The 27,915-nt window shown below is 61.2% G+C and overlaps 1 protein-coding gene across 1 annotated transcript; it reads left to right on the top strand.

The window, feature by feature from the left end:
• The first annotated feature begins 4,115 nt into the window (after positions 1-4,115).
• Positions 4,116-24,310, top strand: LOC135188377 (BPI fold-containing family B member 4-like). The gene is made up of 19 exons (XM_064167779.1): positions 4,116-4,135; positions 4,177-4,279; positions 5,664-5,700; positions 13,272-13,366; positions 14,146-14,272; positions 14,965-15,079; positions 15,866-15,970; positions 16,179-16,334; positions 17,589-17,652; positions 17,991-18,054; positions 18,877-18,968; positions 19,546-19,719; positions 20,163-20,216; positions 20,963-21,130; positions 21,217-21,284; positions 22,070-22,112; positions 22,570-22,633; positions 23,293-23,369; positions 23,955-24,310. The coding sequence occupies exons 1-19, from the start codon at positions 4,116-4,118 to the stop codon at positions 23,976-23,978; spliced, it is 1,650 nt and encodes a 549-aa protein (XP_064023849.1). The 3' UTR covers positions 23,979-24,310.
• The last annotated feature ends 3,605 nt before the right edge of the window (positions 24,311-27,915 follow it).

A 27,915-nucleotide genomic window follows, 5' to 3' on the forward strand; every position in this document is an offset into this window, starting at 1 on the left:
TCAGTGCTGCCACTCGTGCAAGGAGGGATCCAGCAGAGCTGTGCCCCGGGGGGCTGGAAGAGCTGTTCTGGGGTGCTGCTGGTGCCCTCTGGGCTCTACATCATGCCCCATGGCTGGAGGTGTTTGAGGCCAGGCTGGCTGAGGCTGTGGGCAGCCTGCTCTAGGGTAGGGTGTCCCTGCCCATGGGAGGGGTTGGAACTGGCTGAGCCTTGTGGTCCCTTCCACACCTGTCTGCTTCTATGACTCCACAGCCTCTCTGTGTAGCCTGCTCCAGGGCTCTGCACCCTCACTCCCAGCAAGTTTCTCCTCATGGAGCCTCCTGGGCTGCAGTTTGTGCCCAGTGCCCCTAGTCCTGTCCCTGGGCAGCACTGGCAAGAGCCTGGTCCCAGCCTCCTTTTAACTCTGGGGAGCTTATCCCTTGCCCACCAAAGCTGGCTGGGAAGCTGTGGGTTGCTTGGGATGGGAGATTGGAGAGGCTCAGTGGGGAGCTGCAGCTCTGCTGCTCAGAAATGCAGCCCCAGCACGGGGCAGGAGGCTCCTCCTGCTCCTGGAGCTCCCCAGAAATTGCAGCCATGGATTATATGCCTTGAATGCTGCACTATTTATGGTGTGTGCTCAGTCACCTAAATCAGGCTGGCAGTGTTTGAGCTGTGCCTGGATAATTGATTCAGATGTAAATTGGATGAATAAATCCTCTGCAGCTAAACTGGCTCCCTCTTTTTATCTCTCAGGCCCCTGCATTTAGTTATTTATTTATTTCCCCTCCTCCCCTTCCCCCCCTCCGTGTGGAGTGGCACAGGAATGAGAGCTCAGAGGCTGCTGAGCAAATATTTGGCTGCTGTTTGTTGGAGGCACAATGAGTTTGTGGGGGCTGCTTGGCAGCAGCTGGGCAGGCTGCTCGGGGGGAGCCTCCTTCAGCACGGGCTGGGGGCATAAGCCTGGGAACCCCCAGCTGAGAGAGACACAGAACTGCTGGGGGCAGCCCAGGGCAGGGCAGGAAGGTGCTGAGGAGCAACTCTGTGAGGAGCAAAGGCTGAGAGCCTTTGGGGAGCAGGTCAGACCTCTGCTGCCCAGAGCAGCTCAGTCCTGTCCTCTGCTGCCCAGAGCAGCTCAGACCTCTCCTCTGCTGCCCAGAGCAGCTCAGTCCTGTCCTCTGCTGCGCAGAGCAGGAAACCAAGGGAACGTCGAGGGATTGAAGGCACAGAGAGTGTCTCTAGGAGCCTGCATCCAGCTCTGGGCTCCCCAGCTCAAGAGAGACAGAGAACTGCTGGAGAGAGGTCAGCAGAGGCTACAAAGCTACTGAGAGGCCAGGTTGGTTTCACTGCTCTCAGTCCCAGCAGCAGGGCAAGGAGCCACAGCAATCCTCTGCCTGCTTGGTTTCGACAGCCCTGCAGAGAGCTGCGAGGCTGAACCTCTGTCCTGCTGCCTCCACAGCTGCTTTGCTTTGGGGTTTGCATGGGAGGTCTGAGGCTCGGCACCAGGAGGAGCTTTGGTGAGCATTTGGTGGTTGTTTTAAGCTGTGCTTTGTTTTTTTCCCTTCAGGCTTCTCTGCTGCCTCGCCAGAGGCAGGGGGAGCTGCTGCCCAGCGCCAGAGCTCTGCTGCCAGCCTGCTGGAGTTTAATCAGCACCTCCACAGATGCTGCTTCCTGCAGCTGGAGTCTCCTCAGCACAGCCCAGCAGGTCCCTTGCTCCCTGGTCCCTGCTCAGTCTGCCCTCCCAGAGCAAACGCCTGGGCTCAGGCTCTGGGCATGCCTTGGGCTGTGAATCCTGAGGCGTTTTTCACGGCTGAGGCTGGGAATGCCAGCGCTGTGCTGGGCACCTGCTGCCCTGCCAGGCCTTTGCTGTGCCCTCAGCAGCTTCTCCCTTTGCTTGGCCACGGAAATGCTTGAAACACCCCAAGCAGGTCACCCTCTGTCCTTGGGAGCTGTCACCTCCTGCTGGCAGCCCTCTCCCTCAGCTCCCTCAGAGGGAGGTGCCAGCACTTTGCAGCCATCTCTGTCTGCCGCCTGCCCTGCTTTGGGTCTCTGAGCTGGAGCCCCTGAGCTGTAACACCCTTGACATGTGCTCCTGGTCGCTGTGACACTTTCCTGTGTCCCCGTGAATGCCCAGGGCTCTGGGGAATCCAATTCACTGCTTGGCTTCCGAGCTGTCCCCTGGCAGCTGTCCCCTGCTTGGCCACTGTGAAAATCCATTTCCCCTGCCAAAGCCCCAAATTCCAGCCCCAGCTGCTTCCTCCACGGAGCTCTTGGTGTGCTCTGGGCTCCCTTTGCCTTTGCTTGACTTCTGCCTCTGCTCCTGTCTCTGCAGTGCCAGGGGCTGGCTCTCCTGGGGCATCTGGTGCCTGTCCTGGGGACCTGCTGGGCTCATAGCCCACTGCGGCTGCTGCTGCAGGTGTATAAGGTCTGTCTTTCCCTGCAGAGTCCCTGAATCCCAACATGGTGAGGCTGGAAGGGACCTCTGGGGATCAGCCAGCCCAGCCCCTGCTCCAGCAGGGCACCCCCAGCAGCTTGCCCAGCAGCACACTGCCCAGCTGGGCTTGGAAGCTCTGCACACAAGGAGACTCCACAGCCTCTCTGGGCAGCCTGCTCCAGGGCTCTGCACCCTCACACCAAACAAGTTTCTCCTCAGGGAACCTTCTGGCTCCCAGTTTGTGCCCACTGCCCCTTGGCCTGTCCCTGGGCACCACTGACAAGAGCCTGGCCCCAGCCTCTTGCCCCCCACAGCTCCTTCAGCTCTTGCTGAGCATTGCTCAGCTCCCCTCTGGGGCTGCTCCTTTGCAGACTCTCAGCCCCAGGGCTCTCAGCCTTTGCTGCTCACAGAGCTGCTCCAGGCCCCTCAGTAGCTTCCCTGGACTCTCTCCAGCAGTTCTCTGTCTTTCTTGAGTTAGGGAGCCCAGAGCTGGATGCAGGCTCCTAGAGGCACTCTGTGTGCTTTCAATCCCTCAACATTCCTTTGGTTTCCTGATGGGCACCAGAGGTCTGACCTGCTCTGGGGAGAAGAGAAGAGGACTGATCTGCTCTGGGCAGCAGAGGAGAGGTCTGAGCTGTTCTGGGCACCAGAGGTCTGACCTGCTCTGGGGAGAAGAGAAGAGGACTGATCTGCTCTGGACACAAGAGGAGAGGTCTGAGCTGTTCTGGGCACCAGAGGTCTGACCTGCTCTGGGGAGAAGAGAAGAGGACTGATCTGCTCTGGGCAGCAGAGGAGAGGTCTGAGCTGCTCTGGGCAGCAGAGGTCTGAGCTGCTCCTGCCTTTCTGTGCCCAGGGCTGTCGGTGCCCTGTGTGGCTGCTGCCAGCTGCTCCACATCAGTATTTCTGGCTGCTGCACAGCTCCTTGCACACAGAGCGGGGGAAGAATGCCCAATAAAATGCTCCCTGCCCAAATTTGCCCCTTTGCAGGACCTGAATTTCTCCCTGCCTGTTAGGAGGAGGAGGTTCAGAGGCTGGTTTCCAGAGAAGCAGAGGGGGAGCAGCTGCTGCTCGCCCAGCCCAGCCCAGGCACAGCAGATAAAATATTGCTCATTTATTTTGGGTCGGTGGAAATAAAGTTGCTGTAGTGGAACATCATTACAGGCTGTTCTTAATTCACCTCAGGGCTGCTCCTAATAGCAGCACACAACTCTCCCCTGACAGCTGGGCTGAATGAGATGGGTGTTTGGATGTCAAGCTGCATGCAGGGAAGGTTCTGAGGAATCAAAGCTCTGCCAGAGAAATCTCTGCTGTTTGTGCTGTGATGCTGGGAGAGAGGTCCCTGCTTTATTATTAACACCGCAGCTATTGAAAGCCCTGACACTTGCTCCTGGGGGGATTTGAAGCAATTCAAGCCGTGAAATACTGTCTCAGCTCTGCCTTTTACAAGCCACTGCTTGCTGGGGAGGCTGACGGTGGCCTTGAGGAGCCGGCAGAGACGCCCGCGGCTGGCCCTGGCTCGCTAAGGCTGCTTTGATTGCCGTCAGCTGGGTGGCGAACGGGGAGCCTGCTGCTGGCCAGCTCTCGGCTGGCAGCAGAGCTGCTCTTGCCCGGGCAGAGGGGCTTGTGAAGAGGTGGCCAAAGCGTTTCGGTTTAGCCCTGGTGTCAGCAGTGTGGGTCCAGCAGTGGGGCTGTGGCTCCAAGGGGCGATGCCTGCAGCGCTGAGAAGGTGCCAGGAGCTGCTCCCGGGAAAGAGAAAGGAGAATGAAGGAGTCAAGGTGAAGGGGCAGGCAGACAGAGTGGTGCAGGGCTGGGAGCTCATTTTGTTTGCCAGGCAAGAGGCATCTCATCAGGCTCCTGCTTTTCTCCTGAGGTAATTAAGTCTCCCAAGTCTTATCTCCTTGTGTCACAGCTTGATGAAAACAAGGGAGAGGTTTGGGTAGATCTGAAGCTGTTACAGATCTCAGCCTGCCCAGCTCAGAGAGACAGGAGCTACTGGAGGGGGGCCAGAGGAGGCTGCAAAGCTGCTGAGGGGCCTGGAGCAGCTCTATGAGGAGCAAAGGGTAGCCCTGGGGCTGAGAGCCTGCAGAAGAGCAGCCCCAGAGGGCATCTGAGCAACGCTCAGCAAGAGCTAAAGGAGCTGTGGGGCACAAGAGGCTGGGGCCAGGCTCTTGTCGGTGGTGCCCAGGGGCAGACGACCACCGCGGTTCTGTGCTGTGTTTGGATGCCAGTTTCCCTGTGCCGTGCCAGGGTGCTGTGTGTCTGCAGTGGGCAGCCCTGTGCCCTGCCCTCTGTGAAGCAGAGGTGCCAGGAGGGAAAGCTGTGCTGCTCCAGCCTCCAGAAGGCAGCTTGTGCTGCTGGCAGGGGCGAAGTGGAGCAGCAGCAGCCGCGGGCTGGGTCGCTCCGTGCTCAGCTGTGTCCTGGGTGAGCCAGCAGCTGCTCCGTGCTCTGCCCTCACTGCTGCTGCTGCGAGGCTCAAGCGGCACAGCTCCTGTGAGCTGCGGGGTGCAGGCCGGCAGGGTCCCCGGGCTGCGTGCTCATTCGCAGTGCCAAGCAGGCGAGCCAGGGTTCTGCTCAGACTCCCTGCTCCCAGGAAGCCTCCAGAGCGCTGAGCTCCTGCAGATAAAAGTTCCTCCAAGCAGCGGTGCTGGAGCTGTTTAGTTCAGCTCTGTTTCCCTGCCGTCGGTGGCTTTGTTAAGCAGCAGCTCCCCGCAGACAGCTCTGCCTTTGATGCTGGCTGCTGGATGGTACATTAAAAGTCCTTAACTCGGTTTCTAAAGTCTGGCTAAAAATCCTTCTGGGACTTTGATGTTGAGAAGATTCTACTCAAAGTGCCCCGAAGCCTCTGAAGCTCGCCGGGCCCTTATCTGGGAGGCAGCCCAGCGAGTGGCTGCCTCAGGCAACAAAACGCCGTCAGCGGCAGCCGAAGTGTGTGCTGATTGCTTATGGCCTGAGCCTCCGCAGGCGGCAGAGGCTGCTGGAAGCTACCAGAGCTTGCCCAGGCCTGGAAGCCTCCAGCTCTTCATTTCACAGGCAGCACCAAGGGGCTGTGCCGGGCGTCAGCCGCGGAGCTCTGGCTGATGTCGCACACGGAGCCCAGAGGGGAGCTGCTGTGCCCCCCCCCAAGTTTACAAAGAGGCTCCGTGGCCGAGCCGTTGGAGGCTGAAAGCAGCCCTGGAGGCTGATTAAGGCTTTAATGAGGTGGCAGCAAGTTTTTAACCCTGACATCTCCTGCTGCTGCTGTGCTTCTTCTCCAGCTGGCTTGTGGATGGGAGCACCCTTGGGCGTGCCCAGGTAGGTGAGGGTCACACAACCATCGGCTTGGCAAGGGTTAGCCAAGGGTTGAATTTGGTGATATTGAGGGGTCTCTGCCAAGCAGAGCAACTCTCTGGCTCTGTGTGAGGAGCTCTGCCTGTGGGGCTCGTTAGGGGCTGTTGTTAAGGGATCAGTCTCTGCCCTCCCAACACTAACCGAGTCTGAACTCTGAGTGAGTCAAATCAGCCCTGAACCATTTCCCCCTCTCTCCACTCCACCCTGCAGCGTTAATGCCAGGTGCTGGGACCTGACTGCTGTTTGTTTCTGGCTCGATGCCTCTCTGCAGCGTGTCAGAGCTGCATCAAATCGCTGCTCAGAGTTGAAGGGGAACGAAACGATCGCTTTCTGCCCTGGGTCTGCATCGCGGGTTTTGTGCACAGGAATCAATCTGCTCCTGCTGGGAGCTGTTTCACGATCCCTGCGTGTCCTTGGAATCGTTCTCCGCTCGGCGCTGCCCAAGCGCCGCCGGCTCTAATGGGGTGAGCGCAGCGCCGCAGCCAGGCGTTAAATGAATGGCAGCGGCCTGCAGCGGAGCCCTTCTGCCGCTGCCTGGCACCGAGCCCTGGCAGCCCTTCCGAGCTGCACTGCTCACAGCCTGGGCATGGAGCTGGGCTGCGGGTCCCTGTCCCCAGGGGCTCTGTGTGTGTCCCTTCCCCGGGCTGCGGCTGCTCGGCGGAGCGGCCAGCAGGGGGCGCCACAACATAAGCCTCGCCGCGGGCCGGAGCCGCCCGGAGCCTGCGGGTCAGGGCTCCGAGTCTCGCCGCCGCCAGCCCCGCCCGCGGCCAGCCCCGCTCCGGGGTCTCCACCCGGCGTGCTCCTGCCGTGCGTCCCGGAGCCTTGTCCCCTGTGCTCCTGCGCCATGCAAGGGCGGCTGGAGCAGCTTCCTAGCCGAGAGGAGGGTGCAGTGAGGTGGAGTTTGGTCCTTTCCCCCGGGGAACAGGTGACAAAGCAAAGGGGAACGGCCTCGGGCTGCGCCGGGGGCAGGTTAGGTTGGACACTGGGGAAAACTTCTGCCCTGCGAGAGTGGTCAGAGGCTGGAACAGGCTGCCCAGGGAGGTGGTGGAGTCCCCATCTCTGGAGGCACTCAAAAGCACACAGGGCACTTCGGGGCATGGTGGTGTTGGGTCCAAGGTTGGGCTGGATGATCTGGGAGGGATTTTCCACTCTTCACGCTTCTGTGATGCTGTTCTGTGTTCCACCAGCCTCTGGGAGAGCTCTGCAGGGTGAGGGTGGCCCTTCCCGTGTGGGTGCAAGGTCTGGGCAGCGCTGGGTGAGCTCCAGGCTCTCAGCAGCACGAGGTGGGGGAATTGTGCCTGTTTGCACCTCCTGAACTCGTTTCCCTCTCTGAGAGGGTCCTCACCCGTTTTGTTTTGCATCAAAAGTGCAGTTTGGAAGCAGGGGAGCCAAGGGCAGATGTGTACAAGAGCTGCAACACCTCCTTGGTGCTCAGGAGCTGGGCAGGGCACGGATAGTCCAAAGGATCCTTGCAGTTGGAGCCACAAGCTGGGATGCTGAATCCCACAGAACGCCGGGGCCTGGAAGGGACCTCCAAAGATCATCCAGCCCAGCCCCCTTGAGCCCCCTCCCCTGCCAGCAGCACCACCGTGGGCTTCACTCTCTTCAGCCTGCTCCAGCTTTTGTCTCTTCTAATGCCTCTTTATCTCCTCCTTTCCATGTCGGTCTGCTGCTCGGAGGTTTGTGCCCTCTGACAGGCTCCGGGTGGGTGAGTTAGACCTCAGCCCTGCTCCTCAGAGTAATTAACTCATTAGCAGGGTGCTCCTCTCAGCTGCAGGTTTTCCAGAGCAGTCGATGCCTTCCTAGGAAAAGAAGTTTTCTATTTGCATAGTGCTGACTCCAGCCCCTGCAGGGCTCCAATTTATCCCCTGAAGTGTGTCTGGACAAAGCTCAGCACTAATTCTGCCACCTCTGCTGCTGATGTGCCCGAAGAGACCACATCACAGCTCTATTAAAAGCTGGGAATGAGGCAGAGAGCCTCAACTCTTCACTTGCAGAAGATGTATGTGTGCAATATAGAGCTGCTGCTGCTAATTCTTCCCGGGGATTAATCGAGGCCATCAAGGACAATTCTGCTCAGCGCTGCCTTTCTGTTGCAGAGGCAGAGCTCCCCCAGCGCCGCGGCAGGGCTCCGAGCCTGTGCTGCTCTCCTGCAGCCCAGCGGGAATCGCTGTCTTCAGTGAAGGAGCCTCCCCCGGCACTCCGCTGCTGACACTTTCCCGGGCGAGGAAATGGACAGGAATCCATCTGCCAGGCTGGGAGGAAGGCAAGGAATAGATTGGGAGAACGAAGAGTGAGGAGGCAGGGAGGTGCTGGCAGCCTGGGTGAGTGGAAGTGATGGGAAGGAGGCAGGAGAGGGATTTGTTGCTTGAAGCACAGGAGCAGCTTTGGCTCCAAGGGGCACCTGGCGTGGCTGAGGAGCCCACGGGGTGCCAGGGTGCAGAGCTGCTGGTGAGCAGCTGCCTGCAGGCACAGGGAGGGGTTCTTCTGCTCTGCCCTGGGGAGTTCCTGGCAGACCCAAGGGAAGGTTCCTGCTAAGCAGGAACATCTTAACTGAACGTGAGCAGCAGTGGGAAGTCCTTCTGCCCCTGTGCTCAGCACTGCTCAGGCCACCCCTGCAGTGCTGTGTCCAGTTCTGGGCTCCTCCATTCCAGAGAGCTGTTGAGGTGCTGGAAGGTGTTGAGAGAAGGGCAGCAAGGCTGGGGAGGGGCCTGGAGCAGAGCCCTGTGAGGAGAGGCTGAGGGAGCTGGGGGTGTGCAGCCTGCAGCAGAGGAGGCTCAGGGCAGAGCTCATTGCTGTCTGCAGGGAGGCTGTAGCCAGGTGGGGTTGGGCTCTGCTGCCAGGCAGGCAGAGACAGAAGAAGGGGACACAGCCTCAAGCTGTGCCAGGGCAGGTTCAGGCTGGATGTTAGGAGGAAGTTCCTGGCAGAGAGAGTGATTGGCATTGGAATGGGCTGCCCAGGGAGGTGGTGGAGTCAGCACTGCAGTGTCTTGGAGCAGCTCTGGTGTCCTGGTGGAGCCTGAAGGCAGACCTGCAACCCCCACTCTGGGTCCGCCCTGCAGCTGCTCTCCCTGCGTCTGGCAGGTGAAGTTTGTCCCTCTGCTGTGCCCGAGGCTGCTGGGCTCGTTCTGTCTCTGTTCTCAGCTCAGAAGCAGAAAGTTTCCTGCCCACAAAACTCCTGCAGACATTGATCTGTTGTTATCTCGTGGCAGAGATTTTGCTCTGCCTTGTTCTTTGTGCTCAGCACTGCAGATGCCTCCAGAAATCAATGCTGCTCCTCTCCCTCCTCCTGGCAGGAGCCTCCTGCTCTTCTCCCTGTTTCCCCTGCCTGTGCATGGCCTGTGCCAGTGATGATGATTCTGTTCCTGCAGCAGGAGGTGGCACAGGCTGCCCAGAGAGGCTGTGGCTGCCTCTTCCCTGGGGGTGTTCGAGGCCAGGCCTTGAGCAGCTGAGCCTAGCTCAGAGTTGCCCCTGCCCGTGGCAGGAGGTTGAAGCAGATGAGCCCTGAGGTGCATTCTGTGGTTGCTCAGGCTGCTGGAGCAGGGAGGTGCCCAGGCGAGCAGCCAGCCCCCAGCAGCCCTGGCAGGGACACCTCTGACGTCTGCCCCACGCAGGAGGTGCTGTGAGCCCCTGGTGCTTGAGCTGAGCAGCAGCCCTGGGTCAGCATGGGCTGGGCTGCCTCTGCCTGCTCCCGGAGCCTGATTGCTTCCATTAAGCTGCTCTGCCCTAGTGGTCTGCTGACAGGGGAAGCTGCTAAGCCAAGTGTGAATCTGGCCCTGGGTTTCTGACAGCCCTGGGCTAAAGCCCAGGACCCAGACTTGGGGAGGGTTTGGCTCCTGCAGTTCTGACTGAAACCCTCCAGCTTCTTTCTGGGAGGTTTTTGGATCAGGCTGTGACAAATCCTGGATGCTGGGAGTTAGCTCAGGCTTCCTGAGCTGCACACTTGGCTGCCAGAGGCTGCTCCAGGCTGTTTGCCCCCTCTTGGCTGTTGGTCTTTCCCCAAACCTTTCCACCTCTCAGCGTTTGGAATGGGCTCTGCCAACATTTCTTGCAGTGTTTCCTTTTAGTGGACGTCCTCCTGTCACTGCAGGGCTGAAATCAGCCTCCTGCTGAAGCCACCTCTGAATGACTGCTGCAAGGAGCACCTGAAATACAGCTGTGAGGGCAGGCAAAGGGTGGGAGCCAGCAGGGAAAGCTCCCGCAGCGAGAAGGGCTGCAGGTGGCACCAATCAGGCTGGGAGAGGTGACCTGCCCCGGGGTAAGGAGGCTCTGCCCAGGGCTCTGCCCAGACAGCATCGGTGTGATGAGGCCCAGGGGACTGAGGTTCAACAAAGCCAGGAGCTGGGTCCTGCACTTGGGGCACAACAACCCCCAGAAGGCTCCAGGCTGTGGGAAATGTGGCTGGAAAGTGTCCCCTGGAAGAGGGTCTGGGGGTGCTGGTGACAGCTTGCTCCAGGTGAGCCAGGGTGTGCCCAGGGGACCAAGAGGATCCTGCCCTGGGTCAGCACTGCTGTGGGCAGCAGCAGCAGGGCAGGGATTGTCTCCCTGTGCTCAGTGCTGTTGAGACCACACCTGGAAGCCTGGGGTCAGTTTCAGGCTCCTCACTCCAAGAAGGACATTTTGGGGCTGGAGCAGATCCAGAGAGGAGCAAAGAAGCTGGGGAAGGGTCTGGAGAGCAGGGCTGGGGAGGAGCAGGTGAGGGAGCTGGGGGGGTGCAGCCTGGGGAAGAGGGGGCTGAGGGAGACCTCACTGCTGTCTGCAGCTCCCTGAGAGCAGCCTGCAGCCAGGTGGGGCTGGGCTCTGCTGCTAGGAGCAAGTGACAGGATGGGAGGAAATGGCCCCGGGTTGCCCCAGGGGAGGTTTAGGTTGGATGTGAGGAGCAATCTCTCTGCTGCAGGAGCGCTCAGGCACTGGCCCAGGCTGGTGGGGGAGTCCCCATCCCTGGGCTGTCTGCCCCGTGGGGGAGCTGCCCCCAGGCTCCCCCTGGCAGCAGCAGCTCTCTCCTCCCTCAGCCTGCTGCCTGGTGTCTGTTCCTGTGCCAGCAATGCCCCGAGCAGCTCTGCCCTCCTCCCCTCCCCGTGTTCCTGCGGCACGATCCTATCTGTGCAGGGCTTTGTTCACAGTCCAAGCCACACCAGCCCCTCTGCAGCTGCCCAGTCCCTCGGCAGCCCTTTGCTGCTCTGCTTCCCTCCAGGTCCATCCCTGCTCCACATGGCTGACCAGACCTGAACAAAGCCCCAGATAAGATCTTCCCAGGGCCCTGCACAATGGAAACTTCCACCAGGCTCAGCCAAGGCAGGGCTGAGCTTTCCATCCCCGTGGGATGAGATTTCTCCCCCGAGATCCCCACTCCTGCTGCCCCTTCCAGCCTGGCTTGTGCAGGATGCTGTTGGCTGTGAGCAGCTTCACCTTCTTGCCACACAACAGGCAGCTGAAGTCCACCTGAAGGTGCTCTTTAACACAGCCAACAGCCAGCAGGTTTCTGCAGCCTCTCCACCTTGCTTGGTGTCAGGAAAATCTTTTGCCAGGGCTGCTTTTGGGCACAGGGATGAGCAGTGTGGGCCTCTGGGCACAGGGATGAGCAGTGTGGATCTCTGGGCACAGGGATGAGCAGTGTGGACCTCTGGGCACAGGGATGAGCACTGAGGGTCTCTGGGCACAGGGATGAGCACTGAGGGTCTCTGGGCACAGGGATGAGCAGTGTGGGCCTCTGGGCACAGGGATGAGCAGTGTGGATCTCTGGGCACAGGGATGAGCAGTGTGGGCCTCTGGGCACAGGGATGAGCACTGAGGGCCTCTGGGCACAGGGATGAGCACTGAGGGCCTCTGGGCACAGGGATGAGCAGTGTGGATCTCTGGGCACAGGGATGAGCACTGAGGGTCTCTGGGCACAGGGATGAGCAGTGTGGATCTCTGGGCACAGGGATGAGCACTGAGGATCTCTGGGCACAGGGATGAGCACTGAGGGTCTCTGGGCACAGGGATGAGCACTGAGGGTCTCTGGGCACAGGGATGAGCACTGAGGGTCTCCGGGCACAGGGATGAGCAGTGTGGATCTCTGGGCACAGGGATGAGCAGTGTGGATCTCTGGGCACAGGGATGAGCAGTGTGGATCTCTGGGCACAGGGATGAGCACTGAGGGTCTCTGGGTGCAGGGATGAGCACTGAGGGTCTCTGGGTGCAGGGATGAGCACTGAGGGTCTCTGGGTGCAGGGATGAGCACTGAGGGTCTCTGGGTGCAGGGATGAGCACTGAGGGTCTCTGGGCGCAGGGGTGAGCACTGAGGGTCTCTGGGCGCAGGGATGAGCACTGAGGGTCTCTGGGTGCAGGGATGAGCACTGAGGGTCTCTGGGTGCAGGGATGAGCACTGAGGGTCTCTGGGCGCAGGGATGAGCACTGAGGGTCTCTGGGCACAGGGATGAGCAGTGTGGATCTCTGGGCACAGGGATGAGCAGTGTGGATCTCTGGGCACAGGGATGAGCAGTGTGGATCTCTGGGCACAGGGATGAGCACTGAGGGTCTCTGGGTGCAGGGATGAGCACTGAGGGTCTCTGGGTGCAGGGATGAGCACTGAGGGTCTCTGGGCGCAGGGGTGAGCACTGAGGGTCTCTGGGCGCAGGGATGAGCACTGAGGGTCTCTGGGCACAGGGATGAGCACTGAGGGTCTCTGGGCGCAGGGATGAGCACTGAGGGTCTCTGGGCACAGGGATGAGCACTGAGGGTCTCTGGGCACAGGGATGAGCAGTGTGGATCTCTGGGCACAGGGATGAGCACTGAGGGTCTCTGGGCGCAGGGATGAGCACTGAGGGTCTCTGGGCACAGGGATGAGCAGTGTGGATCTCTGGGCACAGGGATGAGCAGTGTGGGTCTCTGGGCACAGGGATGAGCACTGTGGGTCCCACAGCTCCTCAGGGCTCAGGAAGAGTATCACAGAAAGAGCCCCTCAGGGGCACCCAGTCCAACCTCTAACCCTACTCTACAAGATTCACCTTAAACCACAGCCCTGAAGCACCACATCCAAACCACCCTTCAGCACAGCCAGGCTGGGGACTCCAGCAGCTCCCTGGGCAGAGCAGGTGATTGGATGATGATTTCCTCCTCCAAGCCTCCTTGAATCCATGCCCCTGTGCTCCTTGTGCCTCTTCCCACCCAGGCAGCTCCAGCAGCCTCTGGCTCACTGCTTCAGCTGTTCTCAGCATTCCTTCACCCCTGCTTCCCTCAGGGGCTGGGGACCCCCACAGGGACACTCTTCCAGGGCATCCTCTTGGAGATGGACTTCAAAGGGGAGGCAAAAGCAGCACCTGAGCAATCGAGGCCACCGAGGGAAAGGGCAACCAACCAGGCACAGCATCACAGCAGCACCCAAGGCAGAGCTGACGTTGCCTCCTATAAATCAAGAGGGCTGGCAGCCAGGTGGTGGCTGGGAAGAGCAGGAGCAGAGGGATGGATGTCTGCTTCTGGGCTGGGGAGGCTGGGGGGGGAAGGTGTGTCTGGGAGCCTGCAGCTCGATATAAGGGCAGCTCCTTCCACCTCAGCTGCAGGGTGCAAGGAGGCAAAGGAGGGCAACAGGGAGAGGAGACAACTTCCAGAGAGCCTGAGTGGACTGAGAGCCTTTCCCAGAGACCTGCAGGTAACAGCATCAGCTGTGCTTCAGGGCTGCTTGGAGGCTGGGGGGGCAGGGGCACACGGGTGGGAGCAATGCAGGGTGGGAGCAGGGGCACACGGGTGGGAGCAATGGCAGGGTGGGAGCAGGGGCACACGGGTGGGAGCAATGCAGGGTGGGAGCAGGGAGCCTCCTGTTTGGCTGCTTTAGCCTGAGGCTTTGCTGTCCCCCCAAGCTCCCAATCATCAGCACTGAATTTCTGATCCTGTTTATTCTTTAGGACTTTCTCTTTGGCTTATTCCTGCCCCTGGAGCAAATTGTGCCCCCTGGAGCTCACTCTGCCCCTGGAGCTCCCTGCCTTGGAGAGAACAAGGCTCACCCTCAGCTTAGACCCTCAAAGACCTGGTCCCAGACAGGGCTCCCTTCAGCAGGAGCTGGTAGCTGAGGGTAGGAGCAGGCTGCTCTCTGTGGGAACTTGTTGGGTGTTTGGGGCAAGCCCCAAAGGACAAGGGAAGAGCTTTTAGTGTCCCACACTTGAAGTCTGTCCACGTGTGGACATGCACAAGGTCCTGCTGCCCCAGGCTCCAGCAGAGGCTGAAGGGACATCTCTTGCTCCACCTCTTCCCTTGTGCAGACACTGGGGTCCCTTCCTGGAAGCTTCCTCCCACTCTTTGGATGTGGTGCTTGGGGCTATGGTTGAAGGTGAATCTTGTTGAGTGGGATTAGAGCTTGGACCTGGTGCTTCTGAGGGGCTTTGCCAGGCTGGGTGTTGCTGTGGCTCCCCTCAGCTGTCTCCTTGCCTGCAGGGCAGTCTGCTGGAGGTGACCATGCTGAAGCTCTTTGGATTGCTCTTCTTCTGTGGCCTCCTCTCACCCTCCCAGGAGGTCCTGTCCGGCCTGTCCTGCGCTGTCAGCCCTGGGGCCATGCAGAATGGTAACCAGCAGGCAAGGGGCTGCTGGGCTTGAGGGGTCCTGGCGTGGGGGGAAACCTCCTGAGGGTCTTCATCTTCACCTCAGAGCCCCTCAGGTCTGCAGGCTTCGCTCAGAGCTTCCCAGAGCCCTGGCTGGGCTGATGGCTCAGGGCACTCTCTGCAGTTTGGAGCCAGATCTGGATGGTTTCCTCTTTTTCTCTCTTCCTTTCCCACCTGCACCTGGGAGCAGCAAATGTTTGGCCAGCAGCTGCTGCCAGGCTGAGCAGCCTCAGTCACACTTGCAGTGCTCCAGCAAAGCAGCTCCCCCAAAAACCACACAGAGAGAGGCTCCTTCCCAGCTGCTCCTCTTGAGAACCCAACCCAAGCACCAAGCAAAACCCTTTGCAAGCAGGGAGCAAGCTGCGAGCTGCAGCATGGCCACGGAGGGGGGCACTGTGCCCTCCGGCAGCGCACAACCACCCTGCAGCCTTGGGGTGGGAGCTGTGGGCTGCTCTCCACTCCAGTCCCTCCTGGTCTGCTCCCTGAGGGCAGCTTTGCCCCTGTGTGATGTGACCGCAGCGAGGCAGTGGCAGCTGCTGGCCCCGGGAGGAGCTCCGGGGAGTGCTGCGGCTCGGGGTGGTGCCCCTGCTGAGCCGAGCAAGGGCAGGGAGCTCCCAGCTGCGGGTGCTGGGCCTCATGCAGAGATCTTTTGCAGTCCTCTCAGAAGCCATCCTGCAGAATGGGCTCCTCCAGCAGCACCTGCAGGGCCTCGTGCTCCCCAACATCGTGAGTGAAGGGGGTCTGCTGAACTCCCCCACCAGCATCACCGGGTGAGTGGGCAGCAAGGGCCTCCTGGGCACACCTGCAGCACCTGAGGCAGCAGGAGCTGGGGCTGGTCCTGGGCTCCCCAGTTCCAGAGAGACAGGGAACTGCTGGAGAGAGTCCAGGGGAGGATAGGAAGATGCTGAGGGGGCTGGAGCAGCTCTGTGAGCAGCAAAGGCTGAGAGCCTGCAGAAGAGCAGCCCCAGAGGGGAGCTGAGCAATGCTCAGCAAGAGCTGAAGGAGCTGTGGGGGGCAAGAGGCTGGGGCCAGGCTCTTGTCAGTGGTGCCCAGGGACAGGCCAAGGGGCAGTGGGCACAAACTGGAAGCCAGGAGGCTCCATGAGGAGAAACTTGTTTGGTGTGAGGGTGCAGAGCCCTGGAGCAGGCTGCCCAGAGAGGCTGTGGAGTCTCCTTGTGTGCAGAGCTTCCAAGCCCAGCTGGGCAGTGTGCTGCTGGGCAAGCTGCTGGGGGTGCCCTGCTGGAGCAGGGGCTGGGCTGGCTGATCCCCTGAGGTCCCTCCGGCTCCAGCAGGCTGGGGCTGTGTGGCAGCACTGAGGGAGGTGAGCAGAGGCTGCAGAGAGGAGCTGTGACTGCCCTGCAGAGCTGACTCCACCCCAGGCCCTTCCGTGGGCTCTCAGCTGCAGACTCTGCCTCTCATCCTGCAGTTGCTTTCCCTTGCTCGCAGCTCTGGTGCCACCAGCTGGAGGTGGCAGCTGCAGGTTCCTCCCTGGGCAGGGCTGCTCAGCTCTCAGGAGATGCTTTTTAGCTGGTGCCAGCTCTTGCTGTTGCTTGCAGCCTGCACCTGGTGAAGGTCCGGCGGCCCAAGCTGTCCGTGGTGCTGCTGTCGGGCGTCGGGGTCCAGCTGAGCATCGCTGCCAAGCTGGAGCTCAGCGGGGACTGGTGAGTCTTGCCGGGCCGCGGTGGCACTCGTGGGAGCCCCCTGCCCCCGGGATCCCTCCCTGCAGGGGTTCCAGCTGCTTCTTACCTGCAGCGAGCCCCTGCAGCAGCACAGGCACCAGGAGCTGCCCCGTGGCGTTCTGTGCTGGGCAGCAGGAGGTGGCTGAGCCTCTCTGGAGGCTGGGAGCTGGAATCTGTTGTTCATCCCCAGCCTGGTTGGCCTCCTCTCCGAGCTCATTGACATCCTGGTGGATGTGAGGATCACTGCCAACATCAAGTGCACCAACTACGAGGCGGGCACGGTCCAGGTGGTCTTTGAGGACTGCCTCTGCATCCTGGGGGCTGTGAAGATCAAGCTCCTGTCTGGGTGAGTGCCTGTGGATCCATCTGTGCCACCCTGTGCCAGCCCCCTCCCCTCAGCCAGGGATGCAGGCAGGCTGCCAGGACATGGATGCTGATGGTGCTGAGCTGGTCCAGAGCCAGGCCTCAGGGAAGTGATTCCTGCCTGTTGGCAAAGTGGCTTCTGTGGAGCTGGCAAAGGCTGTGGGTGCTGGGAGAGGAAGGATCCTCTGCCCTGGCTGCTTGGGCTCCTCTGCCAGGGTGCTCTCTGTAGACTTGGCTGCTGAGCAGCATCCAAAGGGTGGGAATGACAGGGAGGGAGAGCTCTGGGGAAGCAGCCCTTCTGCTAGCCCTGGCTGTGGGCTCTGCTCCCCTTGGTTTTGGACTCTGCTGTGCCAGGAAGCTGCTGGACACTTGGACACTTGGTGTGAGCACCACGGGTGTGTGCCCATCCCCTTGGCACATCCCATGCCAATGTCCCATCTCCTCCTCAGTCCCATTAGTCACTTGGCAGGAGGAACCTGCTGACTTGCTGCACTGATGGATGTGGCAGCAACTCCATCCTGGGGACTGTCCCCTCTGGTTTCCCAGCGAGTCCTGCTCCAGGCTCATTGCAGCCCTCCTAATTAATGCTTGCAGTACTCAGCCTGCCTGGCCCAGTGCAGCAGCTGCTCCAGAAGAGAGCCTGCCAGGGAGCAGAGGGACCCAGCTCACCCACCCTGGGGGCTGTGGGTTAGGTTTCAGGACTGAGGTGGTGGCAGGGAAGCCCTGAGGTGGTGGTGGTGGTGGGAGGACTGAGGAGGTGGTGGTGGGAGGACTGAGGAGGTGGTGGTGGGAGGACTGAGGAGGTGGTGGGGAAGGACTGAGGAGGTGGTGGTGGAAGGACTGAGGAGGCAGTGGTGGTGGTGGGAGGAAGGAGGTGGTGGAGTCCCCATCCCTGGAGGTGTTCAAGAAAGCTGTGGCACTTAGGGCCATGGTTTGGTGGCCATGGTGGTGTTGGGCTGCTGGGTGGACTCTGTGCTCTCTGAGGCCTCTTCCAACCCAAACAAGTCTATGCCTCCACAATTCTGCCCACCCCAAGCCCTCCCTGCCCAGATGCCAGCCCCGTGGTGAGCACTGCAGCTCCTTGTCCTTCTGCACAGCCTCTGCTCTGCTCTTGGCTGCAGCACTGTCTCTGAGGGGGTGACCAGGGACTGCCAATGTGTCAGACGAGGGCTGGGCAGCCTTTGGGCTGCTCTCCTGGAGCTGTGTTGGTGGTGATTGGGCTGTTCCTCTCTCCCAGCTTGCTGACCCTGTCAGTCAACGAGATCGTGCTGCGCCAGCTGACAGCAGCTCTGCCCGCGCTGGTGAGCCTGAGCCTGCTCATCTCCCTCTGCTGCCAGCAGGAACAGCAGGAGCAGCACCAGGCCTGTGCTGCTTCCCCATGCCACTGCTGTCCCCTGCTCAGGGGGATGCCCACGGCCAGCCTGGCAGCTGCTGCCTTCTGCTGCAGGGCAGTGCCTGAAGCGCTCCCTGGATCAAAGCAGTCCCCTTGGTGTGGCACCACAGCTCCGGGGGTGCTTTGCTGCCCCTGAGCCCTTCACAGCTTGTGCCCTGCAGGGCTTTTCCCTGGGGATTCACGGGGGGGGCTGGGATGCTCCCTGCAGAGGGGGCTGAGAGGTCACCTTTCTGCTTTGTGTTGCAGCTGTGCCCGGTTCTGGAGATCGTGGTGAACCTGGTGAACATCCAGCTCCTGGGCACCCTCAACGGTGTGTTTCTTGAGGAGAAGGAGCTGCTGCTTCCCCACGCCCCCTGCAGCCCCACGGCAGGAAGGAGCCTTCCCCACATCTGGCCCACGAGTGCATCAGAGAGAAGGGTCCAAGGGACCTGCCCACACTTTACTCCCTTTTCCTCCATCATCCCTGGCTGTGGCTTGCTCCCTTGGATGCTTTCCTGGGGCTGTACCCAGAACAAGAGGACACAGCCTCAAGCTGTGGCAGGCCAGGTCCAGGCTGGATGTTAGGAGGAAGTTCCTGACAGAGAGAGTGATTGGCATTGGAATGGGCTGCCCAGGGAGGTGGTGGAGTGGCCGTGGCTGGAGGTGTTGCAGCCAAGCCTGGCTGGGGCACTTAGTGCCATGGTCTGGTTGGTTGGGCAGGGCTGGGTGCTAGGCTGGGCTGGCTGAGCTTGGAGCTCTCTGCCAACCTGCCTGATTCTATGAGAGAGCAAACAGCCTCTGGAGCTGCTCTCTGCTAACAGCCTTGAGGTGAACCCAAAAGGAGCCAAAGCAGCAACTGTGTTTACTGGGAGCCTACCTGGCACAGTTCAGAGCCAGCAGCACCCAGGCAGGCAGAGTGCAGCTGGGCAGCCTTGAGCCCTGCTGCCTCCCAGCCTGCAGAGGCAGCTGCAGTGGTTGTGCAGAGGGCAAAGCCCCGCGGGACTCAGAGGGCTTTAGTCCCCCTGAGCAGCAGCAGCAGCAGGAGAGGGTGGTGGGGCCCTGGGCGTGAGGCGTGGCTGGGGAGCTGCAGGGTCGGGAGCTCTCTGTGCTGCTGTGTTTGCTGATGGGTTGTGCATCTCCGCCCTGGGGGCAGCGGTGATCCCGGTGGGGACGGCAGGAACCATCCACTACCAGCTGGCCAGCCTGCCCTTCACCTCTGGCTTGTTCCTGGGCATGGACCTAGACGTAAGTTGGCACTGGGTGACACGACCCTGACAGGCTGAAGGGCTGGGCAGGGAGGTGAAATTCAACGAGGGCAAGTGTGGAGTCCTGCACCTGGGAAAGAAGCAGCCAGGGAGTAGCACAGGCTGGGGACTGAGCTGTTGGGAGGCAGAGAAGGGGAGAAGGATTTGGGGTCCAGGCTGATGGGAGGGTGAGCATGAGCCAGCAGTGAGCTCTGGTGGCCAGGAGGGGCAGTGCCAGTCTGGGGTGCATTAGAAGGGCTGCAGTTAGTAGGTCCAGAGAGGTTCTCCTGCCCCTCTGCTCTGCCCTGGGGAGGCTGCATCTGGAGTCCTGTGTCCAGTTCTGGACCCCAGTTCAAGAGGGACACAGAACTGCTGGAGAGAGTCCAGCCCAGAGCCACAGAGCTGCTGAGGGCAATGGAAGAGCTCTGTGAGGAGAGCCTGAGGGAGCTGGGGCTGGGAGCTGGGAGAGGAGGAGCTGAGAGGTGACCTCAGCAGTGGTCACCAATGTGTGCAGGTGAGTGCCAGGAGGCTGCCTCGTGGCTTGGCAGGACCAATGTCGCTGTCCCCTCTCTTGGCAGGGGGCGGTGAAGCATGTGGGAGGCACAATCATCCCCCACGACTCTTCCCCCTCGGCTCTGCCTCCGCTGCTGGACAAGCTCCTGGTGCTGGCGCTGCGGCAGAGCTTCCTCAACGCAGTCCTGTCCCTCCTGATCCAGACACCCCCCCAGACCTTCACCTGCACCCCAGAAGTGGTGAGTGCAGTAGCACCGCGGCTGGCGCCAGGGCAAGTGCCAGGGCACACACAGCGGTGGGAACACAGCTCAGCCTGGGGAGCTGCATGGCACTGCCCGGCTGGGGCTGGGGCTCCTGGCATTGCCACTGGGCTTGGGGCTCCTGGCACTGCCACTGGGCTGGGGCTGGGGCTCCTGGCATTGCCACTGGGCTTGGGGCTCCTGGCATTGCTGGTTGCAATCTCCAGGCAGCTGGGGAGCACTTCTGGAGGGCTGTGGGTGCTGCTGCATCACAGATCTGTGTGTGCCAGAGCTTCAGTGGGCACAGTGAGTGGCCCAGGGCTCAGGGCTGGCCCCAGCAGCGTGCCCAAGCTGGCTGGAAGGAAGGTGACAAGCGGGGGAGGGTGGCCCCAGCAGGATGGGCGTTGCTGGAGAGCTCACTGGGGCTGCTTTTGTGCCAACAGTTCTCCAGTGCCACCCCCCTGCGGGAAGCCATCATGAGCCTCGTTCCTGCTGGGGTGAGTAGCTTCTGCTGGCAGCAGGCTTCGTGCCAGCCTCACCAGGCCCGAGGCCATCCCAGGGCATGCCAGTGTCCTGCTGCCAGAGGTCTCCTCTTGGCCTTTCTGAGTGTGCATCATGGCCAACCCATGCCAGCAGGGCTGGAGGCTGCCCTGCTGCCCAGCAGCTGGTGGGAGCACTGGGGGGACCTAAGGTTTGTGCCCAGCCCTTGGCAGCCTCTGCATGGTGCCCACTCTTCTGTGTTCCCTCAGCTGTAGCTAACCTCGAGCAGCAGAAGGCAGAACCACAGAACCATTGAGGCTGAGTTCCCTGGGGCCACCAAGTCCCAACCTTCTCCCCAGCACCTCCATGCCCCTCAGTGCCACACCACTCCTCCGGGGTTGGTGCCTCTACCCCCACCCTGGGCAGCCCACTCCAGTGCCCCACCCCCACCTTCTCTCCCAGCTCCCAGCCCCTGACAGGAAGAGCTGATAAAGCTCTGGCATCTCCTGGGCACTCTCTTGTGACCACAGCCCCCTCCATGCCCACCTTTGCCCCCACAGCAAGGAGGGCTGAGCTGAGCTGTGCTGCCAGAACCCTTTGCTCTGTAAACTTGGCTTGTCCAAGGTCTGTGTGACCTGGGGGGGGGCTACAGAGATGCTGGGTGGGGGTGGGGATGTGAGAGTCCCACCAGAGGACTCCTGATCCCCTGCCTGGCCAGCATGTGGGGTGCAGGCAGCCACCTTCCTGTGCCCCCCCGCCACAGTGCCCTGCCTGCCGTGGCACCAGCCCTCTGAGCATCAAGCTGGCGCTGGGTGGGAGCCCTCTGCTCTTCCTGGAGGACAACAAAGCCAGCGTGGAGCTGTCGGTGCTGATCCAGGTGTTCGCCAAGCGCTCCGACGGAGCCATCCTCACCCTCCTGCTGCTGAAGGCTGTAAGTGTGGCTGCACAGACCCCTGCGTGCCGAGGCCGAGGCTGGGCACTCCTGCAGGGGCTGAGCCTCTCCTTGTCTGCTTGCAGGATCTGGCTCTCAACGTCCATTTGTCCATCGTCGGGGGCAGGCTGGTGCTGGGCTTGTCCCTGGGCAGGTAGGGCTGGTCCCAAGGGTGTGTGTGGGAGCTTGGGGCAAAGTCTTCTGCAGCCAGGTCTGGAAGTTTGACCACATTGGGAAGCTTCAACTGCCTGAGGGGAGGCTGCAGCCAGGTGGGGTTGGGCTCTGCTGCCAGGCAAGCAGCAACAGAACAAGGGGAGCCTCAAGTTGGGCCAAGGCAGGTCTAGGCTGGATGTTAGGAGGAAGTTGTTGTCAGAGAGAGTGATTGGCATTGGAATGGGCTGCCCAGGGAGGTGGTGGAGTGGCTGTGGCTGGAGGTGTTGAAGCCAAGCCTGGCTGGGGCACTTAGTGCCATGGTCTGGGTGATTGGCCAGGGTTGGGTGCTAGGCTGGGCTGGCTGAGCTTGGAGCTCTCCTCCAGCCTGGCTGATTCTGTGCTCTGGAGCTTGGGGTGCTGCAGGCTTAGCTTGCTGGGAAGCAGCAGCCAGAAGGGAGGAGGGCAGCAGGGAGAGCAACTCCTCAGGGATGCTCCTACTGCTGGGACAGCATGGCCCCGGGTGGCACAGTGCTGCTGGGGATGCCTGGACCCTGGCAGAAGGGACAGGAGGGTGGCACAGCCACAGATGGAAATCAGAAGCAGCTCCTGTGTTCCTTTCTTCCCTGAGGAGCTGGCAGTGCCAGCTCTTCCTGATGATCCCTCAGTGATGCCCCACAGGGCTCTCTTGCACTGGGCTGAGTGATGCTGCCCTGGGAGGTGCTGGGATCTCACGCTGGGCACCTGGGAGCTCCTGGCATCTGATGGCTTTGCTTTGCTTTCCTGCAGCACTGTCCTCTCCTTGGAGTCTTCTGACGTTGGCATCAGTAATGTAAGTCTGTGGTACCAGCCCAGGCGTTGCTGGGCAGCTGAGGGGAGAGAGGGAGCTGTGGTTGGTGAAGGTGCCCTGGATGCGATGGGTGCCAGCTGCTGGTGGGTTTAGCTCTTGGCTGCTTTGCTTCCCAGACATTATTTGTTCTCTTGCTGCTTTTCCTTTCCCTCCTGCTCTGCCTGGTCCTGCGGTGTAGAGCCTGGGCTCTGTGCCTGGGCTCTGTGCCCACCTCTGCTTGGGCAAAGCTTTCCCACGGCTCCAGCAGAGCTTGACCTGGTTGAAGGCTTCCCCGAGGGAGCACCAAGCCCAAATCCCCGGGGGAAAGCAGATTTGCTCCGAAGACAGAGGGAGCTGGCCGGGGCTGCTCCTGGCCGTGCCGCGGGGAGGTGACCTGCAGCCCCTGCAGCCCAGCCTGGGCCCTGCTGCCTGCTCTGACCCTGCCTCTCCCCTGCTGCAGATCTCGAACCTGAAGCCACACTGCAGCAGTTTGCTGGCAGAGACCTTCCTGCCCCTCATCAACGGTAAGGGCCAGGGCTGTGTGTGTGCAGAGCTGGAGCAGGGCTTAGTGGCTGTGACCTGCTGGGAAGCAGCTCCCCGGAGGAGGAGCTGGGGGATGGAGAAGGTGCCATGAGCCAGCAGTGTGTGGCCAAGAAGGCCAATGGTGTCCTGAGGTGCCTGAGGAAGAGTGTGGCCAACAGGGCGAGGGAAGCTCTCCTGCCTGTCTGCTCTGCACTGATGAGGTCACTGCTGGAGTACTGTGTCCAGCTCTGGGCTCCCTGGCTCAGGAGTGACAGAGAACTGCTGGGGAGAGCCCAGCAGAGGCTGCAAAGCTGCTGGGGGGCCTGGAGCAGCTCTGTGAGGGGCAAAGGCTGGAGAGATTGCAGGCCTGCAGTCCCCATTTGAGGCTGTAGTTAGAAGTCCCAACCTCATCCTTACCCCAGCCCCCTCAGCCCTGGGGCTCCTGGCAGGGGTGGCAGAGGATGAAAGGAGATCAGTGCTCAGACTCCAGGATCTTAAACCTCTCTTCCACTGTGGCTCCATGGCAGCCCAGCACACGCTGGAGCTGGGTCTGTTCCTGCTGAGCAGCCTCAGTCCACCCCCAGGACCAGCTCTGAGCTGGGATGGGAGGGGAATGTGAATTCCTGCAGCACTGGGTAAGGACCCTCCTGTGCCCCTGCAGGTGCCCTGCGTGTCGGGATTCCGCTGCCAAACGTGCTGGGCATCCCCTTCATCAAGGTGGAAATTCAGATACAAGTGGTGAGTGGCCAGGCCAGGCACTGGGAGAGGCCTCCGGGGCAGGTCCTTGCTGGAGGTCCCCGGGGCAGGTCCTTGCAGAGGTCCCCGGGAGATGTCCCTGGGGCAGGGCCCTGCAGCTGCTCCCAGCAGTTGGCCTCTGTGCCTGCTCCCTACTCTTCAGGGGTCAGGAGCTGTAGGTTTGCCATCCTTGCAAGGCCACAAAGGTTGCTCTGCCTGATCTCCCTCGGGTCAGAAAGTGCTGCCCCAGCACCCCATGCCCATGGGCATCCTCAACCCAGCACACTGAGCAGTCCCTCTGGGCAGCTGCTGCCCAGGTCCAGTGACCTTCCCTTCCTGGAGAGCTCTGTGTGAGCAGCTCTCAGGTGGGTCCTGCCTGTCTGAGCTGGCAGCGCCTGGAGCTGCAGCAGCTTCCAGCCCTGCAGATGTCCCAGAGGAGCTGGGGTGTTCCCCGACGCCTCCCAGAGGGAGCTGTGCCCTGCAGGCTCAGCAGGAGGGGTTTGTGCTGGCCGTGGTGAGCAGCAGCAGCCCTGGCTGTGTGTGTGGTTGGGCTGTGACCTTGGCTGTGTTGCTTCTTGCACCTCCCAGGGCCTGCTGCTGATTTTCGTGTGAGCCGAGGAGGAGGAGGCAGCAGGAGGAGGACAGAGCAGCAGGATGGAGCATGCACAGCAGCCTGACCTCCTCTTTTCTAACCCTGCTGCCACTTGAAAGCCAAGTGGCTCCTGTGGGTGCTGGCAGGACAGGACCCAGCAGGCAGCTCTGGGTGCCAGTGCTCTTTGGGGGGCAGAAATCCATGGCTTGGGGCACAGAGCAGCTGGGGGTGGCCCTGCCAGACCTGCTCTGGGGGAATCATTGCTGATGGAATGAGAATCTTGCCCATGGCTCTCCTGTGTCCCCAGCCAGGCTGGGCAGGGTGGGAGGTGCTGGGAGCTCAGGATCCCTTTGTGACTCTTTAAATAAACATTCCCAGAGCTTGGAATGAGGCTTCTGGCTTCTGCTGCTTCCCAGGGAGGTCTCTGCCCTGCCTTGGACCTGGCTGCAGTGTGGCAAGGGAGGTCCTGGGGGTTGATCTGAAAGCTTTTCCCACTCAGACTGCTGGAGGAATAAAACTCCCTCTGGATTTCCAGTGGCTGCTCCTGCCTGGGGCTCCTGCTGCCCCAGTGCTGCCCCAGGAGCAGAGCTGGGAATGAAAGGGATTTGCCAAAGGTCCCAAAGCTTTTCTGAGGGCAAAGCTCCACTCCCAGGGGACTGAGGAGCAGGAGGACAGCAGAGCCAAAGCTCAAACCTGATGCCACAGCAGCTGCACCTCACAGGGAGGAGAATTCAGGCACCTTTGATGGCAGAAGCCCAAAGAAGCCTCTCACACATCTCAGCCCAGCAGCAGAGGCTGTTCCCAGGGTGGGGGTTGCTGCTGGTGTCCCCAGAGCTGCTGCTGCTGGGTCATAGAACACTGGAGTGGTTTGGCTTGGAGGGGACCTCCAAAGGCCACCCAGTGCCACCCCCTGCAGCCAGCAGGGACATCCTCCCCTAGAGCAGCTTGCTCACAGCCTCCTCCAGGCTCAGCTCCCTCCCTGGGCAACCTGTTGCAGCATCCTCCTGGTGCAGAATGCTGATGGTGATGTGCAGAAGGTCCCCCAGGGGGTGGCCAGGGACAACCTCCTGCTCTTCAGCTCTGCCCAAAGGGTCCCACAGCTGCCAGGGCAAAGCCTTTGCTTGGTGCCTTGAGCTGCAGCCTCCCAGCCAGGTGTTGCAGGGCACCTGCTGGACCCATCAGCAGTCCTGGTCCGTGTGAACTGCCCACAGAGCTCTCCCTGTGATGTGCCACATGGAAACCCCAGTGCCATGCACTGGCACCAGGCACTGGCACCACACAGGCTGGCACATCCTGTCTCACCAGGGGGGGTCTGGGAGGGTTGCAACCCAGGGCAGTGCTGCAGACTGGAGTTTTGGTGAGCTTTGTCTCCTGGGTGCTGCTGGTGGGACCATGCTCTCCAGAGAGCCTTCAGCTGCTGGTGCCAGGCACCTTGCCCTGTCCCTGAGCTGCCCCTGTGTGGGGCTGGCACTCCCTGCTCCAGCAGCGTGCTGTGGGTGACCCCAGCACCAGCTGAACCCCACGGCTGAGGTGTGCAGGAGAGGGCACACCATGGGCCACGCTCAGCAGCTTCAGACCTTGCTGCTGTGCCCTCCGACGTGCCCCCAGCGCTGGCAGAGTGAGGGCTAGGGGCAGGGGGGGGGGGTGTGTGACCTTAGCACCCCGTGGGCAGGATGAGCAGCCCTGGCAGCTGCTTTGTGCCATGGGGGGCGTTGCTGGCTGCTCAGAGCTGGCTTCTCCACCCAGCCTTGCTGCCCGCAGCTTGGCACCGGGGGCTGTTTGTGCCAGGCTCTGCTCTGCTCCCTGAGCAAACACCTCCTGTGCCCGCGGCAAAGTTTCCCTGCGGCTCACATCCCCTCCGGGCAGCGCCTGCTGTGCCTTCTGCCCTGCTGGAGGGGACTCCTTCTGCTGCCACCGCCCGGGGGGGCTGGCGCCGGTGGCTGTCCCGGCGGCTGCCAGGCTGGAGCAGGAGGAGGCAGCGCGGGGAGGGATGTGTGGGACTGGGCAGTCTCACAGGGCAGGGCTGTGCGACAGGGGGAAATCTTCCTGTGCACCTGGGAAAGGCTTTTCCTGCCCGGGCCTGGCCTCTGCCCCAGGGCTGAGCAGGCAGGAGCAGAGGGACCTGCTCCGAGGGCAGGGCAGGGTCGGGCAGCATCTCCCCCTGCAGCTTGTTCCTTCTGTAGGTGCCCAGCCTGGTGCTGTGGGCTGCTGCCTGGGCCCAGGAGCAGACCCAGAGCAGGTGAATGCAAAGCTGGGATTTGTAAGCACTGGGACCAATCCTGCCCACGGTGGAACAGGCACTGGGCAGTCGTTTCCCAGCACCCCAACATGCTGGGAGGTCTCTCTGGGGGAGCAGGCTGGGCTGGGCTGGCTGCTGCGGCTTTGGCCTCTCCTGCCCTGGCTCCAGGAGTGTGTCCTGGTGAAGCTCCAGCCCTCTGCTGCTCCACAGGGGCTGGGGAAGAGGCTCCTCCTGTTCAATATCTTTATGGCTGATCTGGACCAGGGGATTGCATCCAGCAGCAGTCAGTTTGCAGATGGCACCAAGCTAGGGGCAGCTGTGGAGCTGCTGGAGGGTAGCACAGCCCTGCAGAGGGCCCTGGCCAGGCTGGATGGGTGGGCAGAGGCCATAGGATGAGACTGAACAAGGCCAAGGGCAGGTTCTGCACTTTGGCCACAACAACCCCAAGCAGCACTACAGGCTGGGGCCAGAGTGGCTGAGAGCAGCCAGGCAGAGAGGGCCCTGGGGGTGCTGGGAGAGAGGAGCTGCAGAGGAGGCAGCAGTGCCCAGGTGGGCAGCAGAGCCAATGGCATCCTGGGCTGGCTCAGGAGCAGTGTGGGCAGCAGGACAAGGGAGGTTCTTGTGCCCCTGTGCTCAGCACTGCTCAGGCCACCCCTGGAGTGCTGTGTCCAGTTCTGGGCTCCTCCAGTCAAGAGAGATGTTGAAGTGCAGCTCTGGTGGGCACTGCCCTGGAGTGGCTTTCTTAAAGGGCACTTGGGTCAAAGTGCCACAGCAGCTCTGAGGTTGCTCCTGGGCATTGGCACAGCTTGCACCCACCCCGTGCAGGGCCAGCACCCAGCGGTGGAGCAGCTCAGGTGGGGTTGGGAGCTCTGCTGCCAGCTTCACCCTTCCATTTTGGGCACTCAGGTCTGCTGTGGGGTTCTTCTCCCCTCTGTAGCTCCTGGCCGAGCTCCAGAGCTCGGAGGTGTGTTTGGTCTGGGGGACAGCCCAGCCCAGCGTGGGCAGAGCTGGCAGAGTGGCACCGTCACAGCCGGCTCCCCTCAGCGTTTGGGCTGCCATGAGCGCTGCCAGCAGCGCGGTTTGGACCTGCCGTGGAGGCTGACATCAGAAGCCGTTGTGCAGCCTGATTTTCCTGCCTTTTTAACCCCCCCTTCCCCTGATCCAGGCAAAGGCTCCAGCTGGAATGTTCCCATAGTAACCCAGAGAGGGAGAAGAAGCGGAGGGAGGCTCTGCTGCCGGCAGGGGCTGGCTGCGGCCGTGGCACAGCAGCACAGGGCTGCTTTGCTCCCCCGCACCCCACCCCGGGTGGCGTTTTCCTGCTCTGGACATCTGGGCTGGTGCCAGCTCTGAGCCAGGGAGAATCTGCTTGAGCCCAGGCACAGATTTGTCTAAATTCAGGAGCAAATTGACCTAAATCCAGGAGGAAATTTACCTGAATGCAAGAGCAAATTTGCCTTAATCCAGGCACAAATTTGCCCAAATTCAGGTGCAAATTTACCTGAATTCAGGTGCAAATTTGCTTAAGCCCAGTCAGAAATTTACTTAAATTCAGGCACAAAATTGCCTGAGTTCAGACACAAATTTGCCTAAATTCAGGCACAAATCTACCTAAGTCCAGGCACAGATTTGCCTAAACCCAGGTGCAAATTTACCTGAGTGCAGGCAGAGATTCTTGCCGGGGAGGGCCCCCCCACAGGTCAGCAGGCAGCAATCAGAGC

The sequence above is a fragment of the Pogoniulus pusillus genome, chromosome 29 (genome assembly GCF_015220805.1).
Source record: "Pogoniulus pusillus isolate bPogPus1 chromosome 29, bPogPus1.pri, whole genome shotgun sequence".
In the NCBI taxonomy this organism is placed as follows: Eukaryota; Metazoa; Chordata; class Aves; order Piciformes; family Lybiidae; genus Pogoniulus; species Pogoniulus pusillus.